This window comes from Homalodisca vitripennis, unplaced genomic scaffold, assembly GCF_021130785.1.
Source record: "Homalodisca vitripennis isolate AUS2020 unplaced genomic scaffold, UT_GWSS_2.1 ScUCBcl_339;HRSCAF=2120, whole genome shotgun sequence".
In the NCBI taxonomy this organism is placed as follows: Eukaryota; Metazoa; Arthropoda; class Insecta; order Hemiptera; family Cicadellidae; genus Homalodisca; species Homalodisca vitripennis.
This window is the reverse complement of record NW_025776464.1, coordinates 164,663-183,914: the sequence shown is the minus strand read 5'-3', so window position 1 is coordinate 183,914 and position 19,252 is coordinate 164,663. Positions and strand designations below refer to the sequence as shown.

The window sequence follows — 19,252 nt, the reverse complement described above, 5'->3', positions numbered from 1 at the left end:
TTTTTGATGTGGGAAATTCCCCTCTGTCGTAGTACGAAAGGACAGTTCGTCTCAAAACATCTTTTTCAAAGTCGTCAAAGCCTGTTATTTTTGATTTTCGACTTCTTTGTTTCCCTGGCGTTGAAAACTTAATTTCTGATGATGAAGGTCCATCTTCTTCGGACAGCTTAGCTTCTTTACTTATTTTGTTAACGGTTCTTTCACTTACACCACAGGCCTCAGCACACAGTTTACCACTTTGCTTAAAGTTTAGAGTTTCTCGGAAATTTGTCAACGACAGTTTTTTGAAAAAGTTGTAAACGTTGTAAATAATACGTCGTTCTCCACTATGTAGGGTTTTTCCGCTACCACTCTTACTTCCGGATGGCTGTGCACTTGAACAAACATCATCACACTCCATTTTGTCCAAATAAGGAATCACAATAACAAGTATATTACAATTGACACTACACAGAAAATAACCTGTACACTTATAATAGCTACCAATAAACAACACTTAAAAACACGAAAACGTTCATCAACAGTAAAATTCAGCACAAAATAATATACGCGTACTGGAATTGAAGAGAATGCAGTATTTTCAACCGCCACTGATGAAGCGACAATAGGCACTGACTGACGGTCAGAGACAGGAAGGAGGAAGGGGCTGTTTCTTGGAAATAGTATGACTCATCTGTCTGGTATTACCACCACTGCTGGCTGGTGCGGCTTTTGTTTACAGGTATTTCACCCGTTTTCCCTCCTCCACATTTTCACTCGTCTGAATCATCTATTATGTACTGTGTTCAAATTTCATTGGATGTTATAGAAAACCGTTACTTTAGAATTTTATAAGAAAGTGCATTCATATTATAAAAATACTTGTGCTGTATGATTTTTCAACTATGACCAGTTTAAATATTTAAATCACCCACTTGTAATAAAAAAAAATTTACATAACACAGATTCAAGACTATTAATAGCCAGGTAGGAAAAATGCTTTCAAATGGTTATAAATTTATGAGAACCGAAGTGCGTAACAAAACCGTTGCGGCAACAATTCCCATCGTTATGTACTGAATAATATTTATAGAAAAGAACATATATTTCAAATGTATTTGATAACTTTCTTACCAAATTGAAAATCCATTTAACATAACATGATTATACTATGCACACATGTAATGCCTTATTATATATCAATGATAATGGCATTATCTAACTGTTAAATACGGAAAATTAACGTTTTTGCAGTATTTTTTATGTTTTCTTTTTAATTTATATTTCGGCTAAAGATTTTAATCCTATAGATCCTATAGACGAAAAATCCTATAGACGAAAAATCCTATAGACTATAGATGTTCGTATATGAGTAATATAATACAATAATTTATTTCAATCCATTTAACTCAACATGGAAATAAGCTACAGAGATGTACTTTTTTTTAAAATGACCGTAAAATTACATTTTGTAATACGTAGTTAATTAATTCAAGACAGCTCTAACATTTCTTTCGAGCGTAACGGTTAAGTATTTTAAGAATGCTGGACTCGCGCGGCTTGTGGTTACAGCGGGGAACAAGTTTGGCAACGTCGCTCAGCTCTCGTTGGCCGCTCCAAGGTTACGGGCAAAATAGGCTCCTCCCTCAACTGCACTCTCTTGTGGTTTTTCGTATAGATGCTTATTGTACAATATGAACTATTTTAATAAATTTCTTATAATAAATAAATTTTTAAAATTAAAATTTGAAAAAGTATCAATTTATTTTAAAATGCTGTTTATTATATAAACATTTTTTTACTCACCCTTATGATTGTAGTTCACATTGCAGCTATATTTGTCCTAGTAACTCGCAACAATTTTGTAGCTGTAGCACAAATAGCTTTTGAGTTATGAAGGAAACGGTAATGTAAATCACAGGTTTCGGAAAATCGCTGTCAAAGTTTTTTTAACACTAATATTTGCATTAAAATTGTTTAAAATTCACCAGCAGCATATCTAACTCCTTCTCTTTCCTTGTCTTTTTGTTCTTTTTCAATCCTTAGCTTCCTTCTTCCTCTTCTTACTTCCAGTGTTCCCAATTTTGCCTTTTTCTCCGAGTATCCGATTCAAATGTGGTATTAATTTTATAAAACCATTAAACTTGTTTTGTGTTAGTTCTAACGAAGAGGGTGTAGTTTTTTTATGTGTTACTAGATGGCAAGGTAAGTTCTTTCACAAATTGAAGATTAAACACTTACTATAAAGTAATGTTTTCGTCAAAATAATACACCTAGAATACTTATGTGTAGTGGTGTATGAGGTTAAAGATGTTTCATCGTCATATTGAAATTATGCGAGTAATTAAAAAATAATTACCTACATTTGGGTAAATATCAATTACCTCAGTTAAGCACAAATCAAACTTTTAATTTAAAAGTAATTCTATAAAATCCAAGAAATAATAAAACACAATGTACGAAAATAATATATCCTATTTACTGTTAATTTTACTACATTTTTCTTTAGTAGCAGACAATTTGACCTCTAAGTTTTTGTACCTATCTTAAGTAGCTTTCTTATTTCACTTAACGTAAAGTGCAGTAATACCGTTAGCGGGGGGAGGAGTGTGGAGCCAGGCGATTGTGATCTACTGTCGGCAGTAGGAGGAGCCTAGCAGCTATCGCAACCTTGTATCTCTCCATGACTGCCCCCTCCTCACGATTCGGCATTGACAGAATGGGCTGTTTTCGACGTTGGCGGACGAGCTGATTCGGCCCTGGCGGACTGGCATGAATTCGGAGTTCGTGGACAGTTGAAGATTCTACTTTAAAGTTTCCTATAGCGGCGGTAAATTCTACTATTCTTCCATCAAAATCGAAGAGTTTCTACATCAGTCCGTGAGCTCCGAATTTATTTGACTAAAGGAATCTTTAATTTTCGGCTCTAAAAGACACATGAGTCCGCCAGAACTGCATAACGAGACAGTCCGTCAACTCCGAATCCTCCTAAATTCCGTTAGTGCCGAAAATTAGAATCGTCCGTGAGCCTCGAATATTTAATGTCTTAGTCCGATAGCTCCGAATAATTTTCTCTCCAGTCCGTGAACGTTTTCGGTCTTAGCGGACGATTTCACTATTCGATCCTGGCGGATTCGGTGCTAACGGACTCCACCCAACAAAGGTCAGATGTTGCGACTACGCAATAGCACACGTCACCATAAAACAAAAAGATATTCAGTCATGTGAATAAAAGCTTGACTCGGCGAGTGTCTACTCCAATATCGTTTTTTTTTGCGAGCGCCCACTCGAATATCGTTTTTTGCGAGCGCCCACTCGACCGTCAGGTGAATAAAACCAGCCGACTCGACTCACCCACGAGTGCCTACTCTCCAACGATGAGGCGGTATGTGACTCCGAGTAGACACTCTTGTTTTGAGGTGAATAAAAACCAAAGCCTACTCGCTACATCGAGTGCCTACTCTCAAACAAGTGAGTCTCCTCAGTAGCAGACTCGCCACCCACGAGTGCCTACTCTCAAACAAGTGAGTCTCCTCAGTAGCAGACTCGCCACCCCTGAGTGCACACGCTTCAGTTATGGCTGAATGTATGCCAGTTAGAGCTCGAAAAATTTACAAAGTCAGAAGAGAATCGCGTGAGGACGACTATCGTTCGCTTTACAGATTTAGTAGGGAGAGTGTTTTGTGGTTAACCGATCATTTTTTGGGAGAAGATGAAGAACGTCGCGGTGGAGCCTTAACAAACGTTAACCGAATGAAAGTGTTTCTACGGTATTTGGGTGACCCAGGCTTTCAATTTGGAGTAGGAGAGGACATCGGAGTCCACAGATCAACTGTATCCAAGACAATTTCTTCAGTTAGGACTGCAGTTCTAAACAAGGCTGATGTATGGATTAAGTTTCCGACAACCGAAGAAGAAATGGAAGTGGAGAAAGCCAAGTGGCAAACAAACTACAGTTTCCCGAATTCAATAGGTGCAATTGATTGCACTCAAATCCCCATTGTAAAGCCGTTTTTACACGGGGATGAGTATATCAACAGAAAAACGATTTGCAAGTGTTAACGTTCAGGCTACTTGCAATGGATTAGAAGAGTTTACCAGTGTCGATGCTTCTTGGCCTGGCTCCGTTCACGATTCCAGAATTTGGAAAAATTCAGATGTTTACCGTGTAATGGAAAGAAATGTGGGGGAATCGCTGTTAATTGCAGACTCAGGATACGGGATCGCCCCATGGTTAATGACGCCGTTTTCCCCACCTGCAACACCTGTTCAAGTGTCTTTTAACAGATGTTTGACCTAAGAACGAGTTACTATTGAAAGATGTTTTGGTCAGATGAAACAGCGATTCCCTATCCTCCAACACAAATTAAGAATTAAGTTGGAGAACATTCCATCCTTTATTATTTGCTGTTTTATTTTACACAACACAGCGAAACGCCTAAATGATGAAGATTTTGAAGCCGTCGCTGAACAGCCTGGCGAAGAAAACAATTTTGAAGATGAAATTCCTCACTACGGAGAGTGCCAAATAAGGCGATTGGGACAAGCTAGAAGAATGCAACTGGCAAATGTAATCTACCAGCAACATTTGTAAAAAGTTCTGTAAGACTTGTCTTTAATGTTAAGAGTTTGTTTCCAGGAACAGAGTAATTAAATTCCCTCTACTGAGGAAACTAATACTTATATTTTATAAATAAATAAATGCTTCCTTATCCTTTATCCTAAAAAAAAAAAAAAAATTTACAGGTACGGGCGTCTGTGTGCCTGGGCCCGTCTGTGCCAGTAAGGGTAAAAACATAGTGGAGCGGCAAGGCTAGAGTGTAGCGGAGAAGGGAGCTGAGAGGGTTGAAAAGAATACATGCAGTTAGATGCGCTGAATCATAGTGGAGCGGAGAGGGGCGCTGGTTCAAGTCTCGACACGCTAGCCTCTCCTCTCAGATATTGATACCCGATTTCTTTGCTCGAGGGTTCAGTCGAGCCTCGTTGGTCAAATCGAAAATAAGTGCAGCTGTTATGGATACTGAAACATTTATTTTATCAGTGCGTGAACGCAGTGCTGTCTGGGACCAACAAACAATCCAGCCACCGTAATAGATTCATTCTCGATCGTATGTGGAAGGAAATAGCCCAAGAAAACAACTGTACAGGTACGAGAAATTCATTTATTAGAACACAAACAAAACATTAAAATTATTGCTCATTGTCTTTCTTAAATTTGATGGGGTTTTCCTGGAAATATGCCTTGAATGTATCACGTAAAAGCATTGCTGCAGTTAGGTGTCGGCCCCTTCGTCTTGGCAAAGGTTCGGTATCGCCTTTTCACCAGGTATTACCTCGCTCAAATGTCTTTCAAATCCTTCTCTGTCAATTATTGTATTTTGAAGAACACAAAACAGTATTAACTATGTGATCGGCAGTCTCGTGTTTAGCTTCAATACTCTTTGCGAGTATTCTCTATTTTGAATACAATATTCCGAATGTACACTCAATTGTTTTTCTCGCCCTTGAGTGCCGAAAGTTGTATGCAGTTTTTTCCATCGTTAGGTTGTCAGTTGGGTAAGGTGTTAATAATCGAAGAGACAGAGGATAAGCTTCATCGCCTAGAAAAACCAAAGATGTTTTTGACGTATGTCCCTGGTAAATAACTATCATCTGGAATATTTAGCTGATTATTTTTAATTTGTAAGTACATATCTGAAGCTGCTAGTGTTGCTCCATCGTTCTGTTTACCGAATCCTCCAACATCGATTATAGAAAATCTGTACTGAGCGTCACAAACACCTTGTAAAGTTATTGAATAAAACTTGTTGTAGTTGTAGAATATCGTTCCAGAATGTGGAGGGGAAATAATTCTAACGTGTTTGACATCTATGCATCCAATACAATTTGGGAAATTCCAAATATTGTAGAACTCTTGGCTGGTGCGAAGAAACGTATCTGACGTAGGTACCGGCATGTGTATTGGTTGCAAAACATTCCATAGTTGTTTCACAGTTTCGCTTACTATTTTGCTTACTGTTGAAGCTCCAATTCTAAATGTGAATGATAGCCTTCTAAAGGATGCGCCGGTAGCCAGATATCTGATATTAAAAACACTATAACAGTTAAGGGGTTTTATCTAAATTTTTTACTAAATAACAGAAAATAACAACCCTATTCCTCGCTACATTCACCAGGTGTGTCTGCAGAAATTTTTTCCCAGAGGGGGCAAAGCCTACCGGGGGGTTTGGGAGGTACAGTATAGATTACATCCTTCAAGAAAGCGGGGTCTAAGGGCCCTCTCCTTACATTAGAGTTCTATTTAATTTAGTAAACACACTGAATTATTAATTCATTATTTTATTTCAGTGAAAGAAGCACAAAAGAAGTGGAAGGGACTTCGTGATTACTACAGAAGTGAGTTCCGAAAAACGCAAAAAGAGAGATCAGGCCAGGGAGCAGATACTGTTTACAAACCAAATTGGCCTTACTTTATGAGTTTGGATTTTTTTGAGAGAACAATTTCAGGTAAGACCCTCCAGTGGAAATATAACATTGAGTGAACACCGCTCTGAAAAAAAGGAAAGCAGTTCAAACCGAAATAACAGAGGTGAGTGATAATAATCCTGATTCGCCTGATAATAAGGAAGAAGAGCACAATGTAACTGATGATACACTGATGAATGACAATACCCCATCAGTAGCAACCACTACTGTTAACAATGAAACCCAAACGTTTACTCATACTAATGACTTTCGAAAAAGAACGGGTAGGCAAGATCACATACAACAGTTAGTGCAGCTTGAAGAAAAAAAACTATACGGTAATTTAACAACTTTACAGCTGGCATTAAAATACTATGAGTAAAACAAATTAGAAAACATACCTGAAAAAGTTTACAAAATGACCAAATCGAACTTTTTACTGGTGCACTCCTACTCGTTGGCAGGCGGAACTGATGTCTCTAACAAACAATGACAAGGTATTGGGGGGATGTTTTACATTTTTTCCGTAAGACTGCAGCACTCCCCAGTATGCGAAACCCAGCTAGGCGGAATTTAGACCCTAGTCGAAATTAGGACCTTCTCCTCTAATAAATTACATACGACTTATCTTATAAATGCTTGCTGTACTGTAAAATCTTGGCACAAACAAACAAAAGATTTTTCCACAGAAAAAGAAACAAATATTCTAAATTGCACACTCTATATAAATGATATGTATTTACAATTTTTTTTTAAAGTCTACACAACATAAAAAACCAAGTGGCACAAGTGGCATATCTTACCAATTAATGTTTGCACTGGTGCTGCTATAGGCAGTCAAGGTGGCAGCCAAGCTTTCACGCTACGCAGATGGTTTTGGTCCTTCTCCTTTTATTTTCAGGATTGTTTTTTTCCGCTGCACACGGAACAGATTTTTTCTTTTGTTCCTTTCAACTTCATGAAACCTGTTCTATATGAAGTTTGTGGGCCGTCACCTCCTCCATCAACATCTTGTGCTGGGATTTTGTTATCAAGCCAGTTCCGTGCTATGTCTTCAATGATGGAAATAATAAATTGCAGTCTTGAAAAAGGTTTGTCTGTATTTAACTTATAAATAACATAGGCATTGAGAAGCATTCTACCAAAAATATTCAAGATTACCTTCTTCCAATGCTTCATTGTTTTCCTCTCATCGAGATACGTGTATAACATCTGGTCTGTCCCATCAATACCTTCCATTCCATGATTATATTGGTATACAATTTGTGGTTTGCTTTTAATTAAAATTCGACCACTTCTTCTCATTGTATACAATACGTTTTTAGCCTCACAGTTTGATGAAAGTAAAATGAATTGATTTTTGTTAGTGGGTTTTCCCGCATAGCCATCATTAGAATAGGTCCCTTCCTAACGTAGGTTTGTTGACCTACTTTATATTTACCTAAAAACTCTTAGGCATTCCTTGTCTGTTTAATCTGACGGTGCCTGTAACCCAAGTTGAGTTGGCATACAGGTATCTGGCTAGTTTTTTTGTAGTGAAAAGGTTATCCAAGAAAAGATGATACACTTTTTGAAAGAAGTTTCCCATCCGCATTAGTTTGTCCACAACAGCATACCCCTGACCAAACCTTTGTAAGCAGAGACCTCCGTTGAAGATGTGGCTGAACAAGGTCAAGTCCTAGAATCTTTAAGTTTCTGCGATCCATGGTAATTTGTAAATCGACTGAGTTTAGAATGACATCCAAGAGACCAAACCATAGTACTTGGGACCAGCGCCGAATTCTTCTTTCTACAGAATAAATAGCACATTTCTGATCCAAGTAGTCGACACCTTCCTTTCGTTAAGTTGTAAAAACTCGATGATTTCTGGCTTGTTTTGATTTTCTATGTCAATTTTCTTATCATGATACATAGTTGACAGCAGTGTAACGCTTGTTTTTTTTTTTTTTTCGGTACATAAGAAACCAAAGCCTTGTCCCTAGGAAAGCCAAACACAGATGATTGGACGGGTCGGTCTTTGTCAGGTTTAAAAGCAACCGGTATATCCCTTTTATTTTGTCGAATCGTTCCAACGTATGTTAGTTGTCTTTCCCTTAACGTATCGACAAGTTCAATGGAAGTAAAATAATTGTTAGCAGTCACGTTCCTTTTTGGATTAGTAACTGGTTCAACAAGGCTCAAAACAGTAGCAGTAGTAATGAGCAATCTTTCTGGATTCTCAACACTGTCCTTGAGCCACAGACATTCGGAATTGCTTCAAAATCATTTTTTTTCCTGGATTGCCTACGCCATATGCAATAGACGCATTTACAACAGTGACGTCAACAAATTGCCTAAATATTCTCAAATACCATCTTTCCGGTTGATTTGGTAGCATGATTTGAGGTATCTGCTTTATCTACGAACCCCATGTGACATTGTAATCTTTTAACCATTTTTAGGCAGGGGATTGTTACTCGAGTCCCATCATTTTTCTTTCTTTGGGCTGTAGTTACTTCAGAAGGGTCATGGTGGTTGCTAATAAATAAAACACCTTTATTATCTATTCATTTGATGCAGGTAAGTCCAGTAGTACTACTCCTGAATTCAAAATCCTCTCGATGCATCTCCTTGTCTTCTTTAAATATATTTGGGGTAAATTTTCTACTTTTCAGAATAGTACCGCAAGCATATACTTGCTTTCTTTACAAACAGTCGAACAGAGGAATGGAAGTAAAGTAGTTGTCAATATAAACTTCATATCCTTTCCCCTCCAAAGGCTTGCATAAGCGTTTAACTACACTGGCACCCAAAGCCTTTTCAACAATACCTACAACTTTACCATTATAAATATCAAATTGCACAATGAAACCTCTTTCATCAGCCCTAGTTCAAACTTTGTATCCACGTTTTATTGGTTTCATGGGCATATATTGCTTTAAACTTGATCTACCCTTAAATTTAATCATATACTCATCAATAGCTTGAATTTGGGTCGCCTTGTACATCTGTGAAAATGTTTCAGACAGCCTACTCAAAACAGGTCTTATTTCGAACAAATTGTCATAGTTAGGTGAGTCCCTAGGATGCTCTCTGGTATTATCAACAAAATGCAAGTTATTGAGAAGCCAGCCAAATCGATTAACCGACATTATATTAGAAATGTAAGGATCTCTTAGTGATGGATCCGAAGACCAGTAGTCTCTATAACTTGGAAGTTTCTTTATTCCCATAAAATATTAATTGCAATGAAATTTGTTATCTCTTTTTTGTTTGTAGGGTGTCTACATTGACCATCATTGTTTTGAGTGTTGTACAAGTTAGTTTGAAATACCATTTCATCTATTAGGTCATGAGGAAAATATTTTAAAAACATATCAGTTGGCGTGTCAATATCCTCAAAGAAATTTGTGGTGTCTTCCATAAAAGGAACCTTATAAACGAAATTGCGAACAAGTTTCCAAGGAAACTCTGTTTTTCTATGTGATCTATAAATTAAGGGCAGACCATCCAACTCATCATCGGCATCTAGATTATCACTAATAATGGTATTATGTTCTACCGTTTCTTGGGCCTGCGGTTGAATGTTTTCAGAAATGGGTGATAGATTTGGAAACAACTCAAAAAGTCCAGGACTTTGAAAATCACCAGAGGTCGATGGCCCAGCTTCATTAATAAAGGTTGTACGTGTTGCTTCCCTCGAAGGAGATTTGATTATTGAAGGGGAAGATGGAGATCTTAGTTGGCCACTTACTTGTGATAGAATTGGGTCATCCTCCAAAATAACTTCAGTGTTTTCATCAATGATGATAGAGATTTCCGTAGGGATAGAGGAAATGCTGTTACCTTCCAATTCGTTGTCTGAGAGGCCAATTTCATCACAAGACCTTCCACTAGGAATTTCTGCAAGTAAAACATCTTCCGTCAGCTCGTCAGCCAGCCTGAATTTTCTGCGAGACATGAAAAATACAATATATTTACTAAGGACTAATGTTTAAAGTTTTAATATAAAATCAAATATATTGGTTTTGATTTGTCTGCTAAATAAATAATATGATATTAAAATATACTATACAGGTTATGTTCCTTGCCAAGATAACTAGGCATGGTGGTATTATAGGGGTACCACGCATATTTTACCTATAAAATATGCAACAATGACAAACTAGGTATTTTACAAGTGCTATAAACCTTCTTGAATATATTCTTTTGCAGGAAATGATATAGCTTACCTTTGATATTAAAATATAACTGCATTGAAAGATGACAAAGCAGCAGTAATCCACCCTATACGCAGTGCCGTGTCTTCCTGGCTTGCAACTGCTTTGTTCCACTAAATAATGCAGGCTACTAGTAGTTCTGCTGAAATCCGCTGGTTACATCACTAATCAGATCAGTGATGCGGTACAGTCACCATACCACAATGCAGTGAGCCAGGAAAAATAATGTTCTATCTGGTATTCCTGTAATATCACTATGAATCAAAGGGTTAAGCTTACCGGACCTACAGTCTGGCCCTGTCAAATGACTTTGTAAGCTCAGTTTCTTAATCACCTCTGACATACGACCTTCTTCCTCTTTTTTTGTTTTCAATGCACCAGAAATCACTTCAAGTTCCTCTCCACGATCATCACTATCGATTTCCATCACTATATTAAATAATTACGTAAAATGTAAACAACACAGCCCTAACTAACTAGAGTTACACAAACATAACCTCAAACACAGCGATAATGTCCAAGCAGAGTGACAGAACTGAACGCGAATAGAGGTGGGTCCAAGTAACTGTAATCGCTCCTTTGTAACTGGTACTCGCCTCTCAAAAAGTAATCGATTACTCTAGGCGTCGAGTACCAGGTACAAAGTAATCACTTCCTCACCGAACGCGGCTACGCGGCTACTGTCTAGCAGTAACAGTTACGTGTAACAGTTTTCGTGATGAGCCCCTCCCTACTACTGCAAATCTAAGCGATTACTTGGCATAGTACTTGTATTAGTAATCGAGCTGAACTAAAATTCAATGGTACTACTGAGTAAATTGCATAGCAAGCATTGAGTACAACATATTTGATAGCCTCTACTTTTTTGTACTCAATTATACGAGAATCAGTATTTAAAATAATCATTTGAGTTACCGTATCTTATTATCTAAATATTAAAACAAAAATATAATCAAGACAGAATTAAATGTTTAAAGTCAGGCATTAAAAATAGTACTGGTTTATCATATTACTGAACTTACTGAATGGCAAACAAAATGTGTGAGTTTTCCATTTGCTACTTACAGTAGTTAAAACGTTATGGTAAAAAAATTGTGACTCAGAAATATTCAGATTAAAGTCAGGTTCATAAAAAAACTCAGAAATTCCAATTAGGGTTTTTCAGCTGTTGTTTATTTCGTATTTACGAGAGTAACAAGTATATTTTAAATAATATACCAACAATCTTAAACAAACCATCTATTTAATCTTTTTATGATTGCTAACATCACAAAAGTCTTTGGGATTCCTTTATGTGCAAATAACCTAAATGAAAAAACATATTGCAGATAACTGTAACTAACTATATACAAACCATATATAAAGAAAAATCATTTCCGAGAATCAATATTTCTTGTACCGAATAACATTATAAAAAACACATCTAAATTAAGAAAAAATAACATGTATCAGTCTGTTTTGTTTGAGGTAACTTATACTTAGGCATTAAATACGAAATAGGAACAAATTAACAGAAATGACATAATTATAATAAGATAGTACTTCATAACATCATAATAGAAAAAATATCAAAAGATCAACTAGAGTCATTAATATTAATTATGTAGGTGTAATTACATACAAAACAATGAGTTTCGAAGAACTGTAGGCCTACCCTCGATTCACCAGAGTTGCAGTTTTAAAAGTCTTGGTCTACTTTAGGTTTGTGTTTAAAAACATCAGTTTCATTTACTTTTTTTGTTGTTAAACGGGTTCTTCTGTCACTTATAAAATAACCAGCTTTAGAGAACATCCTCTCACAAGGGACGGATGTTGCGACAATGCCACAGCTCCGAATAAATACTGTGGCTAGATGGGGATAAATGTTTTTGTGGCATTTCCACCACTCCAGTGGATCCTTTTTCCTAGATATTGGACTGTCATCCATGTATTTTTGTATCTGTAACAATTTAGAATAAAATTTGTAGGTTTAAAAAAAGTTAAAAACTGTAGGGTTTATTTTAAAACATTTTTTTCAATGAATTTAATGGTTAGGTTAGCTTGGAATGCAAAAAGTAAACAAAATGTACGTTGTGTCGTTCAACCTAAAATGAACAAAGGGGGTTACAAATGTAACTTTTGTAATTTTTGAAAATATAAAAAAGTAATAATTAATTACCTCTTGGATTGCCATTGAAGTGGGATTGGATTTCGGTTTCACTTTAGCAATTATTTCCTCAACATCATCCCAAACTGAAATCTTTTTCTCGGTAGATTCTGTTTCTTGGTCTGGTTCAACTTCATTATCACTGAGGTCCTCAGGATTTTGTTCATTTCTTTTTTGATTTATGACTCCAACTAATAAATCACACAGGTCTTTCTTGATTTCAATGGTTGTAGATTCTTCTAGAAACATGTGATGTTTATAGCGGGGATCGAGGAATGTGCAAAGTCTTAAGGTTTTACTTTTTTCCAAGTTCGGAAATCTGTCATCACAGCTTTTGAGCATGGAATTAAGCACGTCTTTCACACTTTCTTTAGTAACATTAACAGAAATTTTTCTTAAGAGCAGACTTCAAACCCCTTGTTATTGGGATTACTTTACTGGCGTTCAAATATTTTTCGCTACTCATCTCTTTGGTAACTTCTTCACATGGGCGTAGGACGTCACACAACTGCTTACAAATTTCCCACTCATCCGAACTTAATGGGGTCAAATCGGTATCCAGGATTGCTAGGGAATATTTTTATAGCCTCTTCCAAATCTACGAACCTTTGTAACATGTAGAACGTAGAGTTCCATCTTGTAGCAATATCCTGCAAGATCCTTTTAGGCTGTTTGGCTCCCTGCAACTCCTGATACTTAATCAGTTTTTGTGATGCTTTGTTACTACGTTTAAAGTGGGAGACTATAGTTTTGACTTTTTTTATCAGGTCTTCAACAGGATGTAATGATTGTTGGACAAGTAAATTTAACTTATGAGCGTAACAGCCATAGTGTTTCATCTTCAACACTTTTGTTACTGCACTAGTAATGTTTGAACAATTATCTGAAACTATCATGGATACTTTATTTTTTATATCCCACTCATTTATAGCTGAAAAAATTTCGTCTGCTAAGTTTTTAGCAGTATGGGTTTCTTCGAAAACTGAGCATTGAAAAAGTACTGTTTTCATTGAAAAATCTTCAGTTATGTAGTGGCCTGTGATGCCCATATAACTGTCGTTTTTACTTGATGTCCATATGTCTGTTGTAAGACAAACACTTGTTGCTTCCTTCTCTAAAGTATGTTTAAGTGTAGTGCGGGTTTCTTCAAAAATAGCTGGCATCATTGAGTTAGAAAAATATTTTCTACCAGGTATTTTATAGGAAGGACAGCAAGTTTTCCATGAGATTTTTAAAGCCTCTGTCCTCTACCATTGAAAATGGCTGAAAATCCCAAGCAAATAATTTTAATATGGCCAAGTCAATTTTATTTTTATCCGATGGTGTGATTTTTTTAGGCACAAATGACGTAATTGGTGTTTGTTTTTTCTTTGATGGTAACGTGTACAAAGGGACTGTTACATCTGTGGTAGTCTTATGCCGGGTCCACACCAAACCAACAAAACAAAAACTCCAACAAATCAGCAACACAACAAAACTGCAAGTTTTCGAAAACAGGAACTAATTGTCAACTGCTGTCCACATTATGAAAACAAAAATCAGTCAACTTTGTGATCCCGATAGAAAATGTGGCGAGCTCGAAATTTGGAATTACAAAGGAACAATGAATTATTTATTATGGCAGCTGGTTTTCTATTCCTAAACCAAAAAAAGAAAAAACGTTTTTGGGTTAGGCCGAGCTTGAAGAACCGACAAAAAAAACTATGTTGAGGAACTATTGGAAGATTTAAGAAAAGACGATAGAGGTATTAGTGGAGAAATGCGATGCAGCTTCAAAAACTTTTTAAGAATGACCAGTACTGATCTTGAAAATCTAATAGAAATCATTGGACCCTCGATACAGAAGAAAAATACAAATTTTCGAAATGCCATTAGTGTAACAGAACGTTTAGTGATTACTTTAAGATTTTTGGCAACTGGGGAGTATTACCAGAGTCTGATGTATCTTTTCAAAGTATCCAAAACAGGCAATATCAGTAATAATTCCAGAAACCTGCGATGCTCTCATAAGTGCCCTAAATACATATGTCAAGGTAAAATTTAACATTATTAATAGGTAGCTGTTAAAAAATAAACTGATTTTTTTAAAATAACTTTTATTTGGAATGTATCTGAAAATTACATGTATGACTGAGCTGATTCATTTGTTGTTATCCGCGTAGCTGGCCAGGATTCATCAATCTGGGTGGTATGTTGATTCGATGAGCAAGACGGACTAGTCAGTATCTCGTAGGTTTGAACGCTGGGTGGGTTTGAATAAGGTTGTATGCCGCCTGGATTTGAGTAGGTTCCAACGCTAAGGGTACTTGCGCAAGACCGAATGCTATCTGGACTCATATAATTGTGGTTGTTTGTATCTGTAGAACTAGTGTGAACTGCAATTGGAGATCGAAAATGAAGGAACGGTGTCAATTGCTCTTGAGTTTCTGTGTTTTTTGGTTGGTCATATTCTCCTATTTCTGCTTTGTAGAGAAGATCATTGATCAAATGCTGCACAGTAGCTTGCGCATAAGGAGTACGAAGTTTTTCGCACTTTTCTAGCAACTAGCTCACCAAATATATCAAAATCATCGGGTTGTACAGATGTTCCTTGCTGATTTTTTTTATATACTTCTTGTAGCATTCCATAAACTTCTGCATTTTGCTTCTCACTAGTGGTTAGAACTCTTTTCTTTGGTGTGGTAGATTTTGCTTTTAAGCTTTTGGTGTTTTTATCAGTAATTTTCCTTTTGAGCCTGCAAAATCTTCGTAGCTTTCTTGTAATTCTCCCATATTACTTGTACTCTGGCTGACGCTAGCGGTATCATCGTCATTTGTTTCGGATTCTTTTGCCTCTTCATCACTGTCTGAATCATCACTTTCCTGTAAAGTAAAGAATGTATGTTATTAAAAACTGCATAAAAATATATTAAAAAAATGTATATTAAAAAAAAATATATAATAAGAACTTTCAATTAAATTTAATTTGTATTTTATTTCAGACTCCTAAAAGTGAAGAGGAATGGGAAAAAGTTAGCGATGATTTCAACAAGATTTGGCACTTTCCACATTGCATAGGCGCAATGGACGGAAAGCACATTGTAATCGAGGCACCTACATTCAGTGGCAGTGAATTTTTTAACTATAAAGGAACATTCAGTGTAGTTCTTTTTGCTGTTGTTGACGCAAATTATAATTTTCTGTATGCAAACGTTGGTTGTCAAGGACGAATCTCTGACGGAGGTGTTTTTAAAAATACGCCATTTTACAAACTATTGGTTGAAGGAAAAACTAAATTTGCCACAAAAACGTGTTCTTCTTGGAAGGGACAAAGAAAGTCCTTATGTTTTAGTCGCAGATGATGCTTTCCCCCTTAAACCATGCATTATGAAACCATATAGCGGCCATCAAGATAAGGGGTCAATAGAACGTGTCTTCAATTACCGAATTTCACGTGCTCGAAGAATAGTTGAAAATGTGTTTGGCATTTTAGCGTCTGTGTTTCGAGTGTTTCGCAAACCAATGCTGTTACAACCAGAAAAGGTAGAAAAAGTGACTTTGGCATGCATTTGTTTGCATAATTATCTAAGGTGTGTCTTGTCGAAAAATAAATATAATCCACCAAAACAGCTTTGATGTAGAACATATTGATAGTGGTACACTAGAAGATGGCGCATGGAGAAAAGATCAACAAACTTTACAGTCGTTTTTTAATCTACAACAGACTGCAAGAAAATCATCTGTAGAAGCTATGGAAATAAGAAAAGAATTTGCTGAATATTTTATGTCTGAGCAAGGTCAAGTTCCATGGCAGTTAAAATTTTGTTAATCTATTGAGCAAAAGTACTGATTTTTTAGGGGAAAATGATTTTTTAATTGATTTAATGATTTATTATTCTAATTATTAATAACTAATAACAAGTTCCATGGCAGTTAAAATTTTGTTAATCTATTGAGCAAAAGTACTGATTTTTAAGGATAAAATGATAGAATGTATAATGAATAAATATAAGTAAATAAATAATGCATAAATATATGTAAATTTTATATCTAATAAATAAAAATAAATAAATAAATATCTACCTGTGTATTCGATAATCCGCCTATATTCCCACTTGGTCTTGGCTTGTTTTTATCTTTTAAGAAACTTAATAGTGAATAACCAAACCACTTCGAAACGAAAGTTTTACCAGCTCCGGATTTTTTCAATAACTGATAATTTCTGTATTCTCTTTGGTACTGGGTATTGATGTTTTTTATCTTTCTGTCTACTTCCTCTGAAGAAACATTACACAATATTCCTATTTCCTTTAAGGCGTCTGCCTTTTTATAACGATTTTTATAATCAGGGTGTCGGGCATCCCATAACAATTTACTTTCTCTATAAAGTTCGATTAATTTACATGTATTTTCAACACTCCATTTTATTGCTTTTCCCGATGAAGTCATTTTGCACACAGCACGAGACAAACTGAACCACAAATTTTAAGTTTTTGTTTTCTTCCTGTGGAAAGCGTACACACTAGACCAACAAAGTTGCCAGAAACACAAACAAAACAGCAACAGTTTGATCTTTACCGCCAGGCGACGGGAAAACAAAAAGTTGTTGAAAACACAAACAAAACAAAATTGTTGCCGAAATGTTTCGCTTTTGTTTCAAAAATGTTGGGAAACATTGAGTTGCTGTTTTGTTTTTCTTTTGTTGGTTTGGTGTGGACCCGGCATTACTTGTTATTGTACTCGTACTCGGAAACATCACTGAAGGCAACAGTCTAGCTGTGTCGGGAAGCTCTACTGGCTGAGATTGTGAAAACTCGATAACTATAGGTGTCTCTTCAGTAATAACGTTAGTTCTGTCTTCATTACTGGTAGCTGGTAACTCTACTGTTGCGGCAGGCAATGAAACTGTTGGATGCTTCCTTCCCATATGTTTTTTTAAATTAGAAATAGAACCAGTAAAAGAAAATTTCCTTTTACAAAGCTTACAAATTGCTTGATTTGTACCTACTGGATCAAAAAAGTTCCAAATCTCACTCGTCTTCTTACGTTTTGCTGCTGGAGGCTCCATTTAATTTCAAACAACACTTTATTACACAATGAAATAACCATGCAACTAACTAACACTTTATAAACATTGCACAACACACAATATGTTTTACAATCTAAGCTTACTACACGTTTACCACAAGAGAGCCAAGAAGTATACTTATATTGACGACGAAATGAAAATATAATGGAACTTTATGGAACGGGAATTCGTTTAGTTCCCCCTCCTAAGGGGCGCGGGATAAACCGAGTAACCGACCAATCTGGTTGCTGCGCTGATGACTAAGACATATTCCTGGAAACCCCAACCAACCTCCTCCCCCCATCCTTTGTAACCTGCTGAACTGAAATAGGGGTCAATGCACCAAATGACGAATGCAGACTGAGTCGTGGGTGGAAACGTGAGTACAGGATGTAATCGTATTCGTTGGAACAGGCGGACAAAAACGGATTCCTGGTTCCCCAGTCTACGATAGCAGTTGTGTCCGCAAGAGTAATCGCGATTACAAAGTAATCACTAAAAGTAACTGGTACCAAGCTGTACCAGTAATCGTTGTAATCGGTACGGCAAAGTAATCGTTTAGCGCATCTCTAAACGCGAATGGCGGGCTTGTCACTGGTCACGTGACTAATGGTTGACTTGCCTCCTTTTTTCCCTGTAGCAAACTTACTTAGCCCCCTTTTTTCCTGTACGCTGTTTTTTCATTAGCTAATTTGAAGGGACTAAGCTCGTTTCTTCCCTGTAATATTTTTTATACAAGAAAAACTATCAAGCGAATCTGTCGAATGGCATCATAAACCAACTTTGAAAAAAATTAACTTAGCTCCTTTTTTCCTTGTACCCTTCAAATGTTGAGCGCAAGTGTTGGATTCATCCTATCAATCAAAGCAGAGAATACACGGGGACATTTTACACTCTTTTTGAAGAACTAAGGCTTGATAGTTGTAAGTTTTTTAACTTGTTCAGAATGTTCATTGAATCCTTTGACAAACTCCATGATAAGTTGAAAAATGAAATTCAACATCAGAATACTAAAATGAGAAACTCTATTACTTCAAGAGAAAGGCTTGCTCTAACATTGAGGTAAGTAGTAACTCAAAATATATACCTGACACTTTTCATTGATATTTCAAATGTAGGCCTACTGAACATTAGTGATTACATATTTTTGTAACATTTATTTATAATCTATAATAAATAAAACCAAAAGATTCTTACAACAATAAAATAAGAAGTCCAGGATTCCGAGATTTTTTTTATCTATGATTTTGGAACTGATTTTTGAAACAACTTTTAGGTAAGTAGGTATTGAAAAGTGCAATTTTTTAGATATCATTTTAAAATGGTACAAATAGCCATTCAAGAAAGTGTAGAAAACAAATAAACGCACAAGTTATTTTTTTAATATTAATTTAATTTTTTTACATGTTACCTTGA

General features: G+C 36.2%; 2 protein-coding genes across 2 annotated transcripts; one reads left to right on the top strand and one right to left on the bottom strand.

Annotated features, from left to right (window-relative positions):
• Positions 1-3,500: 3,500 nt before the first annotated feature.
• LOC124370596 (putative nuclease HARBI1) lies at positions 3,501-4,041 on the top strand. Its single transcript, XM_046828889.1, has one exon. The coding sequence runs from the start codon at positions 3,556-3,558 to the stop codon at positions 4,039-4,041; it is 486 nt and encodes a 161-aa protein (XP_046684845.1). The 5' UTR covers positions 3,501-3,555.
• Positions 4,042-4,073: 32 nt separating this feature from the next.
• On the bottom strand, positions 4,074-13,176 carry LOC124370595. Its single transcript, XM_046828888.1, has 5 exons — positions 12,802-13,176; positions 12,376-12,582; positions 10,499-10,563; positions 10,178-10,373; positions 4,074-4,235 (listed from the first exon to the last, which is right to left on the bottom strand). Exons 1-5 carry the CDS (start codon positions 13,129-13,131, stop codon positions 4,074-4,076), a joined length of 960 nt encoding a protein of 319 aa, XP_046684844.1. The 5' UTR covers positions 13,132-13,176.
• Between the last annotated feature and the right edge of the window lie 6,076 nt (positions 13,177-19,252).

Excerpts from the sequence above, each read along its gene's own strand:
- LOC124370596 (XM_046828889.1), top strand. The coding sequence starts at position 3,556 with ATGGCTGAATGTATGCCAGTTAGAGCTCGAAAAATTTACAAAGTCAGA.
- LOC124370595 (XM_046828888.1), bottom strand. The coding sequence starts at position 13,131 with ATGCTCAAAAGCTGTGATGACAGATTTCCGAACTTGGAAAAAAGTAAA. Across the intron at positions 10,564-12,375 it reads CCCGTTTAACAACAAAAAAA|GTAAAATATGCGTGGTACCC; the intron begins GTAAATGAAACT and ends CATATTTTATAG. Across the intron at positions 4,236-10,177 it reads ATGACCCAATTCTATCACAA|GTGGGGAAAACGGCGTCATT; the intron begins GTAAGTGGCCAA and ends CAGGTGTTGCAG.